The 21,061-nt window shown below is 44.3% G+C and overlaps 1 protein-coding gene across 1 annotated transcript in view; it reads right to left on the bottom strand.

Moving 5' to 3' along the window:
* The window catches only part of LOC122794026 (ryanodine receptor 1-like), a 2,146,276-nt gene that overhangs the window by 987,285 nt on the left and 1,137,930 nt on the right, over positions 1 to 21,061 (bottom strand). Inside the window, 1 exon segment of the mRNA XM_044062140.1 lies at positions 8,909 to 9,003. Coding sequence (XP_043918075.1) covers positions 8,909 to 9,003 — 95 coding nt within the window.

Genomic DNA, 21,061 nt, shown 5'->3' with positions numbered 1-21,061 from the left:
AGGAGCCAGTCGTCCAGATACGGAAACACCTGGAATCCTTGGCGTCTCAAGTGAGACGCTACCACTGCCATGCATTTGGTGAAGACCCTGGGGGCTGAGGTCAGACCAAAGGGCAGGGCTCGAAATTGAAAGTGACTGGCCCCCAGCCGGAAGCGCAAATGATCTCTGGATGCCCTGGCCATTTTGATGTGGTAGTATGCATCTTCTAGATCTATTGAGCACATCCAGTCGTCCTTCTGTAAGAATGGAAGGATCGATTGAAGCGTGACCATTCGAACTTTTCTTTCCTGACGAAGGTATTGAGGTAGCTTAGGTCCAGAATGGGCCTCCAGTCCCCTGTTTTCTTTGGAACTAAAAAGAACCTTGAGTAAGTCCCGAATCCTTGCTGGTCCGCTGGGACTGGTTGGATGACTCTTTTTCTAGCAGCTTTGAAATTTCTATGGCTGCTGGCTCTCGCAGATGGGGCGGTACATCTGGGAGTCTTTTCTTTGGGATGGGATGAGATAGAAAGGGTATGTTGTAACCTCTGGTAACCACGCTTTTACCCACTTGTCTGTAGTTATATTTTGCCAGGCCTGAGGGTATAAAGCTAAGCGACCCCCGACTGCCTCCAGAGCAGGACAGTCGGGCCTCCTCTCAGGAGTGCTGGAAAGGTTTACCAGGGAGTGTCTCCCTGTCACCTTGATGTTGCGGACCCCTCTGCCGCCAGGGCGGCGTCTTCCACCTCTACCCCCTCCTCTGCCTCTAGAGGGGGCATCTCCCTGTGTGCCTGGGAAAGATCCTTGGGGTTTTCGAAACCACATCTTTCCACCACGTTGCCCTTTGGGGTACGGTCTGGTTGGGGTGGAAAAACGGACTCCGACAGCAGACAGAGTCTTTCCCTCCTGTTCACACCGGGTAAGGGTCTCCTTTACTTTGGGGCCAAAGAGAGTGGCACCGTCAAATGGGGCATTAGTAAAGGAAGACTTGAAGGCTTCCGCAAAGGAACATAAGCGCATCCAGGATGGTCTGCGAAGAGCAATCGCTGAAGCTGCTGCCCTACTCGAACCTTCGGCTGCGTAGGAAATCAGCCTCATGGACGAGTTAACAATAGATGTAAGGGTATTAAGTTGCGCTGTCACTTTCTCTGAGACAGCTGCATCTGTAGTACCCTGGAGGGTATCTCCCAACTCTTTGACTAGATCCCTCTGTAGACGTGTAAAATGGGTCAAATAGTTCAGGGATCGCATGGAAAAAGCCGCTGAACTAAAAATGCGCTTCCCGTATCTATCCATCGTCCTAGAATCTTTATTAGGAGGATGGACAGATGAAGAAGACTCCGACATCTCCTTTTTCGTGGCCGCTGCCACCACCATAGCGTCCACTGGAACTCCTTTTGTTAAGTAGGACTTGTCCTGAGGTGCCGTGATGTATTTATTGGGTTTCCTTGGGACCGGTTCCACTGTGTCAGGAGCCTCCCACGCCCTTCGAGCAATTAGTTCCATTAGTTCGTCGAAGGGCGGAGTGACCCAGGAGGAAGAAGGGCGAGCACCAAATGCCTTCAGCAAAACTGACTCATCCTCAGAAGGGGGAAGGGACTGCCAGTCACCTCTCTGTTTTAGGATCTCCAATATGTCCGAAAAAGAGACATCTTCTGAAGGTGACTTAGGGGACCCTTCTGACTCATCTAAGTCAGTATCAGATGTCAAGGATTCTTGTGGAGAATCCAAGTGTCTCCTCTTACACAATCTTTTCCTAGGGACTTCTTCATGGGGAGCATCCGAAGAAGCCTCGGAGGAAGAGGGGGCACCCTCCAGGGGTGGCTGAGACACTGGTGCCCGACGCTTGGATGTGGCCGTGGGTGCAGAGGAGGATAACGGCCCTTTATGGGGAGGAGAGGTTGCTTCCACTGATGTGGTTGTCTGGGTAGACAACACCTTCCTCATCAGGTCGAACGCCCCCGGGTCCTGCATCGAAGAATCTCCCGGTTCCGAGGAAATGGGAAGAATCCCCGACACAGGCACCGAAGGCATCGACCCCGAGGACGGAGCCGAATCGATCCGCGCCGAGGCCCCGAGGGGGAGAGTCGGAACCGAAACGTCGGTTCGACTCTCGGCCCCGGAACCAAGGACAGACCGTCGGCTCCGAGACTCTGGTATCGGGTCCGGAGTCGAGGTGAGAGGAACAGACCGAGAAAAGGACGGTTCTGGACCCGAGGGCTCCACAATCAGTAGATCAGCCTCTTCCGGCTCCAAAGACTGAACCGGTCTCGGAGGAGGAATGGATGGAGACACCGGGAGGCCTTCAAGTTTCGACACCAACTGGGTGGAAACCGAAATAAGTTTGGACAGGGCCGAATGCTCCAATAACGTCATGCACCACGCGATCCACATCGATATCAGAGAGTTTGGAAGAAGAACGGGTCGAAGGAACCGAAGACGGAGCCGACCTCAATAAGGTCGAAGGAGGGAGCTCCATCACCGGTTCCAAGACTCGAGGCTCAGGAACCGATACCAGTTGAACACTCGGCCCCGAAGTCTGTGGAACCGGTGATCTAACCTTTGCTGAAGAGCTCGGAGCCGATGACTTGGGCTCCGACGTCTTCGATTCCTTAGAGGACTTTGATGCCTGGTCAGAAGCATCCAGAGCCTCCTGAAAAGAAGGTTTCAATAAACCTCTGTCCATTAGTTTCCTGCGCCTATCTGTCATGACCCTCCCACTAAAAGAGTGACAGATGGAACAGTCCTCTTGCAAGTGGAGAGGGCCAAGGCAGTAGACGCAGGAACTATGGTTGTCAGTCACTGACATTTTCTGGCCACACTGACAACGCTTAAAACCTGACTTTACCTTATCAGACATTATAGAAGTAAAAGACAAGTCCAGTAATGCAGTCAAATCCGAGAAAAAATTGTCAAATCCGAGAAAAAATTGCCAAATCCGGTATAAAAGTCAAATCCTATTAAATTTAAGAAGGGTTGTAGGCCCCGAAAAATTCTAACCGATAAAACAGCTTAACGGTACCGAGAATTTAACCAGTCAACAACACAATCACACAGTATAGCACTGAAATATCAAAATAGAATTAGAAAATCCAATAAAATATAACAAATAAAGTTATATCTTAGCTTTAGATGCTCGAGCTAGCTCCCAGCGATGCGAACGCAGCAGCGGCAAACTAGATCTGAGGTAAAGGCAGAGGGGGATTGTGGGTATTAGATTGTCTTGAGCTTCTTCTCGATGCAGAGCTTGCAAGAGGCCGGCACGGAGCCGAGGATCGGCTCCGAACCCATGTGTAAGAACAAACGGCGAGATTGAACACTATCACATTTATATATTACTCATAGTGAGAATATCATAGAAGATAATTTGAGAGGACCCATGCATGTAATAAAGCATTCTCAGTAAATCAAAATAACCCTCAGAAGATTTAGGCAGGTTTAAATAATCTACTACATCCTGGACAAACTTCAACACCAATCCCTGCTGCTACTATTGATAAAACCCCTGAAGATGTTTCTAACCGTTTTAACCGATTATTTACTGAGACAATTAAGCTCTAGCTAGCCAGCTACCTCCTAGCTCCCCTGGTCCTGAAAGTACCACCCCTAGAAACCTACTCTCATTCAGCTTCCAACCAGTTGCCACTTCACTTATCCGTACCTTGATCAAAAAATTAAAACCCACTACACTTTCTGCTGATCAACTCCCTGCCGAGTACCTACAAAAATCAGCTGATGCTATTGCTTACCCCGTCTCAATACTAATCAATCGAACCATAGTAGAAGCTAAAATTCCCACCATCTGGAAAATATCCTATGTAATCCCACTTTACAAAGGAGGCAGCTCTACTGAATTCTCCAGTTATAGGAAAATAGCTATACTCTCTCCACGTGCAAAGATTATGGAAAAATGTATTCATAGACAACTCGTGCACCACCTAATCCAGAATCACCTTATGGCAGACACTCAGCATGGCTTCCGTCCTCATCACAGCACTACTTCAGCCCTCCTAGCCTTTACCAACACCATAAACCATAATCGCAACAATAATTATATATCCTCAGCCCTCTTCTTGGATCTTTCCAAGGCATTCGATATGGTTAATCACCAACTTTTAATCTACACCCTGCAAACATTCTGTCTAGATACTAGAGCCCTTCAATGGTTTCAGTCCTACCTGAATGGTTGACAGCAAGCTGTCCTCTGGCAGAACAAACTCTCTAACCTTCTACCTAACACCCTTGGAGTACCACAAGGATCTATACTAGGGCCCTTGCTGTTCTCCATCTTCATTAACGACCTTTATACTGTCATCCCAAAAGTCAGCTGTATCCAATATGCTGATGACGCTACTCTGATTTGCTCAGCCACATCTCCAATAGAGTTATGGTCAGCTACCCAGACCACCTTTAATACAATAGAAAACTGGCTTTCTGAACGTCATCTGATCCTAAATCCCAAAAAAACTAAAATGCTGTTATTTTCACCAACACATAGGTCTACCACTTTCACTTTTACCATGAATTCAAATGATCTCCCCTGACCCCTCTACAAAACTATTAGGTGTCATCATAGACAATAATCTAAAATTCGACCTACATGTTAACCAAACTATCAAAACCATCAATAACAAACTAGGGTCACTTTACAGAATAAAAGCCTTTCTAAGCCCTTCAGCTAAAATTGCCATAGCTCGCTCTCACCTTCTTTCAACCCTTCTGTATGCATCCCATCTACTCTCGAATTTAAACAAGACTGTCCTTAATAAACTCTCAATTTGCTTACAACCACATTGCCAGGTTTGCCACTGGGCTGCCTTTTAGGACACATCACTGCATCAATCTAAATCAGCTTGGGTGGCTTGAACTACCCAGCCTAATCCAGTATAACCAAATGATTATGGCCTATAAAATCCTGTATAATCCGGACAATACTCCTGCACTTAAAAATATTATCACCCTCTATAACAATCCTAAACCGCTTCGATCCTCTAACAAACTACTAATTCAGACTAGCAAAATTAATAACACAGCCGGTGACTCTCTCTTTGCAAACTCTGTAAGTAAATCCTGGAACTCTCTTCCAGCTGATATTACCTTACTTTCCACCTTAGGTCAATTTAAAACTAGACTCAAACAACATTTGTCACTTAACTGGCTATGTCAATGTATCAAGCCTGGCTAACTCTCTCCAGAATGTGTAAAAATCTGTTAACCAGTTTACTGTGTAATTTAATTTAATCCTGACTTGCACTCAGGATTAACTCTAACCTGTGGAACTTGTTTAACTTGCTTACTTATGTAATCTCTGTAAATAGTCTGTTTGTAATATGTAATGCTGGTATTATGTAATGCTGTATCTGCTTACCCTTGGAGCTTTTCTCCCCGGGCCTCCGCTGAAAATGGACATGCATCCAGTCGGACTATCCCGGTCAACAAATGTAAAATAAAATAAATAAAAATAAATTTAGGGGCTGCTCTGTGCATTAGTAGTACAGGAGGCAGTCCTGTGGTAAATGTTCTGTTTCCCATCCATAACTCCATGTTGCACTTTAGTATGGACAGAGATGAGCTTTGTTTTACATGGATGGGGAGTCTGTTCCAGAACAATGGTATCCACTCTGAGATAAATCTCTCCCTCCAAACCATTCTGTTGATGTTGCAGAAGAGGGTTAGATCCACAGACTGGGTATTTCTGATGCCCTTTGACTTGCTGATGTGTAGTAAATCCATCAGTAATGAGTTGGAGGATGCCTTGTATGTCAGATAGTGGTCATCTCTTATCAGTCTGTAGGATACCGAGTACAGTGACAGAGCTGTAAGTCAGTTCATGTAGGCTATATTGCTTAGACTTTGTATCATTTTAGTAAGGTAACTCTGTGGGCATTCCATTTGCTATGTGTCTGGACAGATACATGCCAAATGGGGCATTATACACAATGATTTGCCTAATGACGGATGAGTAATGGGGAACAATAACATCCTTAGATCAAGACACATTCTCTTTGTTCATAAGCTGTGAAATTTAGAAGGACCTTCTTACGATAATAGACATACATTTGTCAAACGCTAGGTCACTGTCCATATAAGTTCCCAAATCCCTACCAGCTGGGTCAGCTCTTTCTTATGGGTGTATTGTCTATGTGGTAGTTCTGTGGGCCAGGTTACTTACCAAAGAATAAGATAATGCATTTTCTAGCATTTAATTTCAGTCCATGATTTAAAGTCTGAAATTTGACTGTTTGCCTCTTGTAACAATGTTACAGCATAAAGGATGCTCTTACGATCCAGTCCAATGACTTAAAATAAAAAAAAGAGTAGTGCCAATAATTAAAGAAAATAGCAGTATTTATTTAGTTATTGATATTTGTTCACTGGGAAAGTCCAACTGGGTTCAATGCATCCATTTTCAGTGGCGGCCCAAGAAGAAAAGCTCAGTTGCTTAAAAATTTCATGGAATAGTTATAGAAAAAAAAACAAGATGAAAAAAATCAGTGTAATACAATATTATAGTATGTGGATTAGAAGAAAAATATGACAATTTGATACAAAGTACAGAGTTAAAACAAGCCCAGATACATAAATTCTAGACATGTACAGATAAACTGACTGACAGCAGACGTGAACGGTTTGTTGTCAATGACAAGGGCATATTAGTAGAATGAACAGAAGAATAACTAAAAATAAAGAGGAGGTTAGGGGGTGAGAATACATTCTTTAGAAAGGAGAGAAGAAAAACTAAGCTTGCTAGAGAAGGAGGTCCTATAGGGATGATTGATACAGGGGGGTGGGGGGCTCAAAGAAAAAGGAAAAATTGGGTGAGATGGTGAGAAGAAGGCAGAGAGAGATGCTGATTTCTGAAGTTAAGGGGAAAATAAAATTGGGACTAGAGAATAGGCTAAAAAATATAGTGATAGGAGTCAGCTGTATATGTTAATATTATATTGGTCTAAAATGAAGGTGTCAGTAAGAGAAAGAGTTAGAACTTAGTTTAGGTAGACGAAGGAAGTAGCAATGAGGTATGTGAGGGTTAATGGAGGGAAGGAGAAAATGGTGGCAAAGTAGAGTATTAGCCTGGTTTAGAGAAGGAAGTTTCTGCAAACACCAGTGTTTTTCAAAATCTTTTTTCCCTTAACCAGCTATAAAACTACTTAAGAAAAACAAGATAAGAGTGTCCTACTACAGTCACGTCATACAACAGGATCAGCTAGTCACTAGTACCCTCATAAAATTATAAGCTCTCACATACCTGAAAAATGTGATTCCTTGGTAGTCAAATACATGCAGTATGAACTCTACAAAATATACAAATCATCACTAGCCTACTGCTGGCTGTTATAAATACTTTTCACTGCTGTGACATAAACTGTGTGATTAAAGTCAATAAAAGGTGAAAGGATACAAGTGGTTGAGTTGTGGTTTTATTTTTGGTGTGAAAATGGAGTGGGGGGAACTTGCAATCCTTAAGTGCCTAAAACAATACACCAGTTAATGAAATATGATTTTTTCCAATTTTAAGATACCTGCAAAATTCCTTTTTTTGCACCATTATTCTGTGAAAAGTTCATTTTATTTATTGATATCTTTATTAATAGGGCAGGTTATGAAGTGAACATTTTCAGTGAAAACCACAGCCAGTAGCAAACATAAAATTATGTAAACAGTATACGTTTCATCTGACCAGCAAAGGTGCAGAACACTGTGGTAATCAAATAGATATTGTAACATGTAATCAAGCAACTTAGTGTAAGAACAGATATGACTGTAGAATACTGGAATGAACTGGAAATAACTGGAAGAAACTGGAATCGGACTGGAATGAATGAATGTATTTATCTTTTAACTACCCAGAGCTGTGCTACTCTCTCCTGTATGTGACAAATTTTCTTTTACCTTTCAGAATAAAAAAATCTGCATACACTACAGCTTGGTTAAGAATGTTTTATTATGTACAATGGAGGTGGATGTCAACAATATCTGAATCAAATCTTACCGTCTCCAATAACAGTGCTGTTAAAAGACTGAATTACTATGTCCTTAGCTTCTGCACTCATATTCCTGTCCTGAATAATGTCATTAATATTCTGAAATGCTGAATATTTGACCTGACTTCTGCAGTCACTCTCGAGTGTCTGTACCAAACTTCTGAAGACTAAACTGCAATGACTTTCTGCATATCAGTCCGAACAAACTAACTGTCTCTCTAACTGTGTCTGAAGTATCTTCCAATAATACCAAATCCCTGTAAATTTCTGCACCCCTCTTTAACCTTGGTTCACAGCCTCTTTGTACTTACTGTACTGCAAATTCTGTTATTCTTATCAGTATTCTTGACTGAAGGCTACCCAAAAACATTCCTTTCTTGTTGAATCTGCGTGTAAAATGTAAAATGAAGATATACTCCTGCACTAACATGGCTGCATTTCCAGATTTATGCAAACGGAACACTGTATTTTTGTCTAACAACCTACATATAAATAAACCCGATCTTACACTTAGATCAACATTACTGGATGCTTTATACTTTCACTAGGGCTTCTGCTTTTGTTTCACTTGTGACAGGCCGGCTCACTTAATATCATTATGCATAGACCTGCCAGGTAAAACTGTGTAAGACACCACTGTCAACATTGTTAGGTTACCAAAAAGCATCTTGCAGTATGCACAGCAACAGAGAGCCCCAAAGAACTGCTACAGATGTCTTTTTCTAGTTCAGGAAGCTAAACGTAATCTGCCAATCAGTACTGATTCTGACATTTGGAATTGCCTCTCTACAACCTTGCTCCTCATTTGTTATATGTAAACCCTGAGCTATTCATGACAGCAGTCCACAGCAACAAACAACTGCTTCCTGATGACAGGATGTATTACAGTCAATGAGTGCTGAATTTCATGGTACAGGTCACCATTTTATTACAGTTAGCACTCACCTTTTCTAGGTCCTGCTCCTGTAATGCAAGCGCCAGCTCGTTGTTGTCGATTACGGAGGCAGCAGCAACATCTAAAGGAGTCGATCCTCTCATTCCTGAAACAATACACAGAAGTACAGGTTTAGTTTATATTTTTATTGTACCTGCACAGCATATCTTTCAAAAGAATCTGCAACTTTTTTTCCTACTGCTATACACAGGTCACACTCTCCTGCCATTTTTCCATCAGAGAGTGAAATTTCTGAGGCACTAAGAAATCACCTACAAGTATCCTCATTTCTGGCATATGGTACAAAAGGCAATTGATACTAGTTGTGAAAGTTAAACTTACAATAGCAGTAGATGTTCGAATGATCACTGTTGCAGTAGCCTTAGCTATACGAGTTAATCCTGCCAAGGATATAACAGCTGGCAATTTTCCAAAGCTTCAGAGCATCTTTCACACACCCAGACTTTCAGGCAACTGAAGTTGAGATGACTGAAAAAGAAGTTTGGGTAAGAAGCCCTTCACAGCTTTCCTGTCAGTAGACAGACTGAGGCTGAAAGACATATGCTATGAACAACAAAAATAAATGTCCACACCCTGGCATAAAAACACACCAAAAAAACAAGGTGTGTGGAGGGAACAGTTACTGCAGCAATGATAATTCAGACATCTACTGTTATGGTAAGTTTAACTTATGCGACTATACTATGTTCATCAAACTGATCATTGCTGCAGTAGCCTTGCCTACATGGAAAGATTATCCTAGCTGACTACATTTGGGAGGTGGAAGGGGAAGAGTCCAGAAGACTCTGGAGAACGGTCCTTGCAAAGCCTGATCCACACCTACAAAAGGAATCAAGCTTATAGTGCTCTGCAAAAACTAAGTACAGTGGACCAAGTTGCAGCTTCCAGAATACTTCTAGAATGGAATGCAACACTTTCCAAAAAGCTATAGATGAAGCCAAGACCCCGGTAGCCTGGACCTTGATCCTGCCTGGAATATTTTTGTTATGGTGAGTATAACAAAAGCTTATAGCCTTAAACAACCATATGGAAATAGCCTGCTTTTGACACAGGCTGGCCATTCTTCTTACCTTCACAAGAAAATAACAATTGATCTGAAAATCTGAAAGATTTAATTCTCTCAAGATAGTACCTGAGTTGTCTGTCGACATCCAAGGTATGAGGCATCCTTTCTCCCTCATTTTCAGATTCAGGAAAGAAAACTGGGAATGGATAATTTGGCTTAAAGTGAACTTGGATACTACTTCAGGTATAAAAAAAGGATTAGTTCTCAAAGAAACCCTGCCTCTGTGGAAAATGAGATAGGGTTGACTTACCATAAGAGCTTGCAAGTCAGATACTCTTCTTGTAGAGATTAGAACAATAAGTAAAACTGTCTTCCGTGTTAAGAACCTCAAGTCAGACAGATTATCTGGTTCAAATGGAGCAAGTGTTGGCTTCTCATACACAAAATTAAGATCCCATGGAAGGGCCACTAGTTTTCTTGGAGACCTGTTATCAAAATCCTTTCAAGAACATTTTGACAGGAGGCTACATTCAAAGGGGAGGCTCTATGGGCAGACATGCTGAAATCACTTATAAATGAACCTTGAGAGAGGAATAAGAAAGGCATAGCATAGTAACTCACACAAATATTGCACTACCAGAGAACAACTAGCTCTGAATGGATCCTGGTTATGTTGACACCAACTAGAAAACCTTTTCTATTTGCTAATATATGATTTTCTATTAATAGGCTTTCTTGTATCCATTTGTTTCTGATGCACATCCCTAGTAAAATGCTGCCTAAAAGGAATTAAGACCCTATCAACCAGGCAGTCAACTGAAGTTGATTGATGTTGGTGTGTATTAAACACCACTGTTCTTGTGTGAGTGGATCCAGTTAGTGAGGAAACTTGTGGCGACTGCCTCTTGCCATTGCCGATAGAAGAAAAAAATGTGGTTGCCTGGGCCAGATGGGAGTCACCACTATTATCTTGGAGGATTCCTTCTGAATACTCAGAAGTATCCTGGATATTAGTAGTGATGGAAAAGCATACAGGAACATTCCTATCCAAGGAAAAGAAAAGGAATCTATCTTCCAGACCTTCTTGCATGGAGTCCTGGAGCAGAATCCTGCCAGTTGATTGTTCAGCAAGGAAGCAAAGAGATCTAGTTGCTCCCCACAGATGGATCAAATCCCTGATCTAGTTTCTATTTGTGAGGGTCTGCCGTGGTCCTGCTCAGCTTGTCTGCCACACAATTTTGCTCTGACAAAATGTAGGATGCCTGCTCAGTGAGACTGTGCTGTGAAGCTATATTCTAAGCAAACATGGCTAGTCTGCAAAAGGGGTATAACTTGGTTCTCCCTTACTTGTCGATGTACTACATGACTGTGGTATTGTCTGTAACTATTTGATGAAGTCAGGGGACCAAACATGATTCAGAGAGTTCAGTGTCTCGATCAGGGCAAGCACCTCCTTGATACTTATGTGCTTGCGTCTGTCCTTGGTGTCTCACACCCACTACACTTTTATTCCACCTGAAACTACTCCCCAAACAAAGTATAAAATGTCTGTGGTGACCCAATGCCTTGTAGCAAGGATGGAGAAGGGGAGACTTGGATTTAAGGATATTTATTGTCTCCACCAAAAGATTTCTTTTCTGACAACCCCCAGCACTGGGATTTGAAAAGATAAAGGGTGTTGACACTGAGACCAAAACGGTTTCAGATACCACTATATCTTTCTCATGTGAAGTCTTGCCAGGGATATTATGAGAATCGTAAATTCCATGAGACCCAAAATCCTGAGGTATTCCCTCTCAGTGACTGAAGGTTGAGTAAAAAACACTCAAAATAAATATAGATAAAGAGCTCTCTCTCTCTCTCTCTTTTTTTTAATCTGTGGAAGAAAAGATCTTTGAACTGAGGGGGTCTAGTTGACATACCAGGAACACAATCCTGGAAGGATTCAAGAAAGACTTTTGAATGTTTTCTTGGAATCCCAGCTTATCTAAGAGATCTCTTACCCAAGTGAGAGACGTTGAAAAAGACTGTGCAAAAATACATAAGTTGTCTAAATACAGAAAAAGTGGATACCCTGCAGCCTGTAATAAGTTACAATTGGTGCTAGACACTTTGTAAACATTCTTGGTGCAGTGGATAGTTCACAGGGCAAGGCAAAGAACTGATAATGTGATCCAGACACAAACATTTTAAGTAACGTCTGAAGTCTGCATGAATAAGGATGTGATAATAAGCATCTTTTAAGTCTAGGGTTGCCAGGAAACTTGTAAGAGGAAGAAGAGGTAACAGGTTGTGAAGAGACATTTTGAATATGAACACTATCACAAACAGGTGCTTCAACAAAGTATTAGTTTAAGGAAGTGCACACTTATGCATCCAGCTTATTGTACATTTTTTTTTTATATTTTTTCCCCTAACAGATTTGTTTTTCAATGGAATTGTACAGGTTATAGGTCACATTAAAGGTGGGAAAAGGTTTGAAATGATTTATTGTAGTCTCATTTTTTTATATCACAAAAACCTGGCATTTTAACAGGGGTGTGTACACTTTTTATATCCACTGTGTGTGTGTGTGTGTGTGTGTGTGTGTGTGTGTGTATATATATATATATATATATATATATATATATATATATATATATATATATATATATATATATATATATATATATATATATATATATATATATATATATATATATATATATATATATACATATATACATATATACAAATATATATATATATATATATATATATTTACATACACACCACACCTACACATATCTACACTCCCAAACATATAGATATATTCACAGCAACTTCTCCTACCTAAATAACAAATATCATGTTAAACAGACTTTTAAAATGTCATAAAAAGGGTCTACGTCACTTGACCTAAAACTCATTTGACTGACACCCAATTGACCTAAATTTCATTTGACTGACTCCCATTTCACAGTCAGCTTACAATGCTGAATTTCAGCATACTAAATCTTAAACCATAGACAAGCACACTTAGAACACCAATAACTAACCCTTTCCAGAGCTTAAAAACTACTTACTAACCCTCTTAACAGAAAGGGGACAATGTAGAACCAAACTAGGTGGGGGTTGTGCCCCCCCCCCCCAAATATTTATACTAACTCCAGGATCGCACTACAATGGGGAAAAGGGCATATATCTTTAACTTGCCTTACAGTACTCTACACGCTGCCACTACTACTGGGAATGCACAAAACATTCACCAAATTACTTTAGATACTTCCCATAAAAATGTAAATAGAAAAACCCACATTTAGAAACACTGCAACACTACGTTCTACATGACTATCGGAATTCTAACAGTCAGCACTATACGTTACAGTAATTCTTTTTATCACAAACAAGTCATTGGTGAAGGAAAACCCACAAGAAGTGTATGTCTTACATGTCAGTGAAATGGGAGTCAGTCAAATAAGTTTTAAGTCAAATGAAATTTAGATCAATTGGGTGTCAGTCGGTTTTAGGTCAAGTGAAGTAGACCCCATAAAAAGTAAGAAAACAACAACATGCAGACTATCAGAGAATAACCAGGAAATGAGATCTGAAACAACACATCTAAATGAAATTAGAAGTTATGTACTCACCATAACGTTCCATCTGAGTAGGTGTATTCATTTGTCTGCAACCTGTGGGTTATGGATCCGACATCGGATCCGAACCGGCATGGTTTTCCAGCTATGGATCCAAGCTCTCAGCTCCTCCCCTCACCCATAATGCCCTGCTCTACCCTCATGACCTCAGATCGAGTTTGCCAAAGCAACAACACCCTGAAAAGGGTAACATAGAATATGCAAGAAACTGAAAGGCCAGGGGGATAGGAGGGCGGGATGGTTGCAGACAAATGAATACACCTACTCAGATGGAACGTTATGGTGAGTACATAACTTCTAAATCTGAAGTAGGATATTCATTTGTCTGCAACCTGTGGGACAGAGTCCCCAGCTACCTGAATCTTGGGCGGCCATCATGGAAGGATATTCCGGAGCACAGCGGAGCCAAAGGATGCTCTACCCCTAGATGCAAGATCCAACTTATAGTGGGAAATAAAAGTATGAGATGAAGCCCACGTGGCTGCTGCACAAATATCATCTAGAGGAATCCTAGCCTTGAAGGCTGCCGAGGTAGATACTGACCGGGTTGAATGGGCATGAACACCCTCCGTGCGGCCTTCCTGAAGCTTGATAAGCCAATAAGATGCACTGTGAATTCCAGCGGGACAGAGAAACTTTAGAAATTGGCTTGCCCAAATTGAATTTTGCAAAGGAAATAAACAACTGGTCGGATTGCCTATGACCAGCCGTCCTGTTCAGATAAAATCTAAGTTGCCTGTGAACATCTAATGAGTGTAGCTTATATTCACCTTTGTTTTCATATTTAGGGAAGAAAACAGGGAGGTTAATGGACTGATTGATGTTTGCTTCAGAAGCGACTTTAGGAAGAAAGGACGGGTTGGTCCTGAGGTAGACACGGTCCGGATGAAATACCAAGTAAGGAGGTTTAGCTGATAATGCTTGAAGCTCAGAAACTCTCTTGGCCGATGTAATGGCTACCAAGAAAGCTGTCTTGTAGGACAAGAATTTGAGATCCACCGTAGCCGCTGGCTCGAAAGGCGGCGGTCAAGGCCTGTAGGACCAGAGAGAGGTCCCAAGGAGGAACTGCTTGTTTTATAGGGGGCCTGAGAAGAAAAGTACCTTTAAGAAAAATTTTACACAATTTGGCTGACATAAGAGGATTAGAGTCATGGCCAATGTGATAATGAGAAATTGCCGCCAGTTGTACTTTGACTGTGGAACTGCTGGCACCATCGTTAAAGAGAGTGGTTAGAAAGTCAAGCACTAAAGGAAGAGGAACCGTGAAGGGATTCAGGCCTTGCCGCTCCGCCCACAAAGAAAAACGTTTCCACTTGCTTCGGTAAACCTTTCTAGTGGATGGTTTATGAGCTGCCACCAAAATTGCCTTAACCGGTGACGAAATACCGGGAGTCCTAATCAAGAGTGGAACTGGAGCAGCCAAGCGGTCAGCTTCAGGTTGTCCAGATTCGGAGGAGGAATGCAAGATGGATGGGATATCAGATCCGGGATGGGATCTAGAATCCAAGGAGGATTCACCGAGTGAGACCTTAGGAAGGGGAACCAGATCTGTCGAGGCCAAAACGGAGCAATGAGAATCATTCTGCAATCCACCCGAGAGGCTTTCTGAAGAACTTGGAGCATCAGAGGCAAGGGTGGATAAGCATACAGAAGACCGGGTGGCCAAGCATGCACCAGAGCGTCTCTTGGGGTACCTCCGGGAGGAGGTATCAGAGCGAAAAACTGTCGCACTTGGTGTTTGAGGGAGAGGCAAAAGATCGCATGAAGGGGTTCCCCACCGTGCGAATATGCGTTCGCTACTTGACAATTGAGAGACCACTCGTAAGGGGTCAGAATGGTGCGACTGAGCTTGTCCGCTAGGATGTTGGACCGACCCGGAATGTGCGTTGCTATTAGAAAGCGGTTGGTGGAGATTGCCCATTCCCAAACTCTCATGGCTTCTCGACAAAGAGGGTAAGACCTTGTTCCCCTTGCTTGTTGATGTACCAGACAACAGACATGTTGTCCGATTGAATCGCAATTGTTCCCAAGGGAAGAAAGTCCTGAAGTGCTAGCAACGCTAAGAGCACTGCTCTCATCTCTAGAACATTGATATGCAGTAAGGTCTCTGAATCGTCCACGTGCCTTGGACGGTCCGGCCCAAAAGTGCCCCCACCCGAGGCGGAGGCGTCCGTGGTCACCGTGGCGAGAGGGGAGAAGCACAAAATGGGCGGCCTTTGTGGAGATCCGGGAGTGGAGCCACCACAAGAGGGACCGCTTGCAAGCCTTGCTGATCGCTATGGGATGATGCATGGGGAGAGCAAGGTATGACCACTGTACTAAGAGCGTCCACTGTAGAATGCATATTGAGCCTGGCAAGAGGAAGAAGTGCTACAGCCGATGCCATGGACCCTAGAGCCCTCAGGACCAACTCCGGAACAGAACTTGAATGGAGAATGGCCCGCACCTGGAGCTGCAGATTTTGAACTCTGTCCGCAGTGAGGAAGGCTCGTAAACTCCTTGTGTCTAGCCTGGCCCCTATAAAATCTAAGAGCTGTGTGGGCCAGGTTGGATTTCTTTGTATTTATTGTGATGCCCAGAAAAGGAGCAAGATGGAGAAAGGAGTCTCGCGCCAATAGAAGTAGATGCCTTGTTGGGGCGGTAAGAAGCCAGTCGTCCAGGTAGGGAAAGACCTGCACCCCCTGAAGCCTCAGGTGGGCCGCTACCACTGCTAATACTTTGGTGAACACCCTGGGGGCTGTGGTGAGACCAAAGGGAAGGACCCGAACTGGTAGTGACTGGCTCCCAGCCGAAGCGGAGAAACCTCCTGAGCGCCTGTCCATCAGGATGTGGTAGTACGCGTCCTTGAGGTCTATCGAGCACATCCAGTGATTTTCTCCCAGAAGGGGAGAATAGATTGCAGAGTGACCATTCGAATTTTTCTTTGGGGACTGCCAGATTCAAGAGAGAGAGGTCTAGGATTGGTCTTAGTTCCCCGTCTTCTTTGGCACTAAAAGAATCTGGAGTAGAACCCTGATCCGATCTGGTCTGGGGGACGGGCTGGATGGCTCTTTTCTTTAGCAGATGGCCAATTTCTGCCAAAGCGGCCTCCCGTTGACCGGGTGGGACGTCTGGGAGGGACTTCAACTTTGGAAGGTGAAGGAAAGGGATGCGATATCCTCTGGATATGATTTGGAGAACCCAGCGGTCCGATGTTATGGACTCCCATGCCGCTAGGTGCCCGAACGTCCCCGACTGCCTCCAGAGTGGAGCAGTCGGGCAACCCTCAGGGTTGCTGCGGGCCGTTCAGAGAAAGGTTCCCTGGACCCGAAGTTTCTGGGAGCCCCTCTGCCTCTAGGGCGGCGTCCTCCCTGTCCTCCTCTGCCACGGAAGGACTGGTTGTCCGGAGCAGGCTGGGACTGCTGCGACTTCGGAACCACATCTTCTTCTGACCCTTTTGGTTCCTAGAATAGGGCCTCTGGGGTGCAGAGAAGTGGATTCCGACGGCAGACAGCGTCTTCCGTCCTTTTCGCTCTGGGTCAACGTCTCGAACGGTTTTGCCAAACAGAGCAGAACCATCAAAGGCGTTAAACGACGCTTTGAAGGGCTCAGAAAAATGCAGTGACGGAGCCAGGCCTGACGCCTAGTGACTAGTCCTGTCCCGCAGCTCTAGCGCGCCTTCCGTGCATGGGAGAGTAGCCGCATAGAAGTATTAGTAACTGACCTAAGAGTGGCCATACGGGTGGAGTGCAGAACCCTGTCCTCCTCCGAAATGGACTGGGGATGCAGCGTATTCTTTAATAAGATCTCGCTGCATCCTAATGACATGTGCCAAATAGTTCAGCGCCTTACCGAGAAGGTCGCTGAACTAAACATCCGCTTCCCCAAGCGGTCCATCATCCGAGACTCCTTGCTCGGGGGGTGGACTGAGGGACTCTCCTGAGCCAGTTCCCTCATGGTGGCCGCCGTCAACATGGCATCTACCGGAGGCCCCTTACTCCAATGGGCCCGGTCAGATGGCGGACTAAGGATCCTATCTGGTCTCTTGGGAATTGGCTCCACGGTGTCCGGTTCCTTCCACGCCCTGGTGGTAATAAGGTCCACCAGGGGGTCGGCAGGGGGGGACACCCAAGAGGTAGACGGGCCCGCTTCAAATGCCTCCAAGAACACGGACTCGTCCGAGGAAGACTTGGGGCAGACCACCCCCTTATACGGAGCATTTCCATGATGTCTCCAAATGAGACATCCTCGGGGTGACCGTGGGGAGCCTTCCCTTCCTCCAAGTCCGTGTCTTCTGTGAGAGACTCGGGAGTCAATGTGCCTCCTTTTGCACGTGATGCTTGCGAGGGACATCCTCTGGGGGCTGTCAGAGGAGTCCTCACAAGCAGCAATTTGTTCCATAGGAGCAACTTGGGGCACAGAAGCGGGCTGTCCCAGGGGCCGGATGGTGGAAGCCTGGCCCAGTGCAGAGGGAGCGCGGGACGGAGCCGGAACAAGTGCCGGGGGTCCGGAGACCCTCAACAGAGCCCTCTCCACTACATCAAAAGCCGAAGGGGAGCCGACCTCGACCAAAGGATCCGACAATCGGCTCCCCTCGGATCCGAAGAGTGGACCGGAGCCGGGCGCCCGGATCCGAAGGGACAGTGCGCTCCGACACAGACGGCGCCGAAGGAGCACTGATCCCCCCGGATCCGAGGCTCGGATCCGGGCTCCGAGAGGTCGGATCCGACGCACTCGAGGGCAGGGTCGGATCCGTAGTACCAAGTACTATCGGCGCCGACCCACCCGGCCCGGCTGCTCGGCTCCAGCTGCTCCGAACCCGGATAGCGGGTCGGAGAAGGAGCAATGGGCTTAAAAGGGTGTTGAGCTCCCCAGAGGGGAGGCAAGAGCACTCCCATCTGCATCTGGGCCTGGATGAATCTTCTCATCATCCGGTCCAGATCAGCATCTGAAAGGCTATATGTAGATCTCGACGAGGCTACCGAGGTAGGCCTGGAGTGCCTCCTCGATAGCCTCGACGGAGATCGGGTCTCCTCCTCCTCAGGACCCGGTGAAAAGCACACAGGGGACCGGAGCCGAGAAGGAGGAGACCGAGCCGACGGAGCCGGGGAGAAGCCGCTTGGCTGGCAGGGCGAAACAGAGGTCTCGGCCCGCCGCTGGTGCTTCTCCTCCGGTCCTTTTTCCTAGCATCCCTCTCCTCTCCAGAAACGGGAGGTTGAGTCCCAGGAGCAGGAGGGGGTGCCACGGAGGGAATAACCGGAACCACGGTTGCTCCCGAGGGAGCGGAGGCCGGAGCCGAGTCTGGCGGTAAAAGACCCGCCAAGACAAGCTTGGACCTCCGCTCCCTAAGTGCCCTGGGGTTGAACCCTGCACAAATGGAGCATCCAGATGTGAGGTGTTCAACCCCCAGGCACTTAACACACCGAGTGTGGCCATCAGCCGGGAGAGCTTATGGCCATACTCGGAGCATTTAGAAAAAACAGATTTGGGCTGATCAGCCATCCAAATCTATAAAGCTACTAAAATAAAGTAACTAAAACTAATACAGACACACAGGCCCAACACACAGACTCTCGCCAACAGCGAGGGAGGGAAAAAATACTTAATTTAACTCTAAATAAAACTATCAAAGAGGGAAACCTAAACTTTCACACAAAAATGCACAAAAAACTTTAAATTTTCTGAATTAACAGTTAAGAAACTAGCACTTAGCTGAGAGCTATGAATACCAATCCAGTCACCAGCGCGGCAAACGAGATCTGAGGTCATGAGGGTAGAGCAGGGCATTATGGGTGAGGGGAAGAGCTGAGAGCTTGGATCCATAGCTGGAAAACCATGCCGGTTCGGATCCGATGTCGGATCCATAACCCACAGGTTGCAGACAAATGAATATCCTACTTCAGATCATATAATTATAACTAAAACAGACAATACACCAATCACACTATTATACACGTACTTAAAATGCTTTAGCATAAAATGTTTTGCTTAATGGAATAAAGCATATTGGACATATGATCTCCAGATATAATAATTTTGCACTGAGCCAATCTGCAGGTATCTTACAGTCAAAAGCAGATAACCTGAGAAGTTCATCTCTTTTCATATGAAGAAGAAGAAAGAGAAAATAAAAGAATGAGAGAGAAAGGATAGGGAAAGGGAGCATGACAGCTGGCAAGGCTACGGAACTCCTCCTTTCACCCCATACTAAATTCAGCAGATGCAAAGATGCTATTTCAATTTGACCTGCCTGGGCCATAGTCAGAAGTTTAAACCACTGGAGCTGTCATCAGATATATTGGTAGGGTAGAAGGCCATTATTGCTTGTGCCTGAAATATTTTTATGTAAGTATGTATATATGTATTTATGTAATACACATGGATTACATCAGTAGACTAGTCTAACTAGGACAGCACACCTGCATTAACTGCTTTGTCAAAATGGGACACATTATAAAAACAGTTAGACTGGCAAGTGTGGCAATCATTGTTAATGTTGGACCAAACTTTTAGAATACTCACATAAAGGAATTACCTAATGAACAATGATAAAACTATAGAGTGATTTTGCAGTCACTTTGTGGAATTACTATTCAGGACAAAAGTGCACAGTGAAAGTCACACAGTTCAAGAGATGAGTTCACAAGGATAGCATGGATATTGAATATTTTGTCTAATAATTATGACTTCTGTCATGGAAAATCAGTCTTCTTAGATTTGCAGCCAAGTAACTTGGAACTGGGTTCCTCAAAGACTAAAATCTGAAGTGTAATACATGCTAACCCTAAAAAGCAGTTCATATGTGACTACTTCTTCTATTTATTGTAGTTTCCTTTAATTTCACTCATACCAAAATCAGAACCAGTTTAACAGAATGTATATAACTTTAACAATAATACTTCAGGTTCCTTACTGACTTCTGACTAATGATTCAGTTTAACGAACATCAAGCTTTATGGATGGCACACTGGTATAGCAGTTAGCATTATTGCTTCAGTGCTTAGTCCTTCGTGTCACTTACCAGAGGGGGTGTTATTCTCTCGGGGTACAAGTACAGCCTTTGCATGAATGGGTTTTTAGTGGGTGCTGCTGCTGTTTCATCTTACATTCCAGAGACATGCAGTAGGTGAACTAGCGATAGTCTAAACTGCCTACAGTTGTGCACATTGTGTGTGTGTGTGTGTGTGTGTGTGTAGGTATTTGCATACGTGTGTAGGTGTGCCTGTGCATATGTGTGTGTATCCTGTACTTGTCTGATGTTTCATTCAGTCATTAGGTTTCTTTGCCTTGATCTCAATGAGTGCTAGGATAGCCTAGCCTCTGACTCTCCTGCAACCCCTGAACTAGAAATAAGTACGTATAAGGCAATGAACCAACAGGCTTTACATTTTTTACCTACATGTTTGCCTTCTAAAAAGCACCTGTCTCAAAATAATGCCCTTTTAACTAAGATAATATTTTTTTTTAATTTTTTTTTTTATACTCAAAATAATTCTTATCTAATCTAAAAACAGTTTATAACT

The sequence above is a fragment of the Protopterus annectens genome, chromosome 1.part0 (genome assembly GCF_019279795.1).
Source record: "Protopterus annectens isolate FY-2018-M chromosome 1.part0, PAN1.0, whole genome shotgun sequence".
NCBI lineage: Eukaryota > Metazoa > Chordata > Ceratodontiformes > Protopteridae > Protopterus > Protopterus annectens.
Note: the sequence above shows the minus strand (reverse complement) of the source record. Positions and strands in the feature narration are given on the sequence as shown.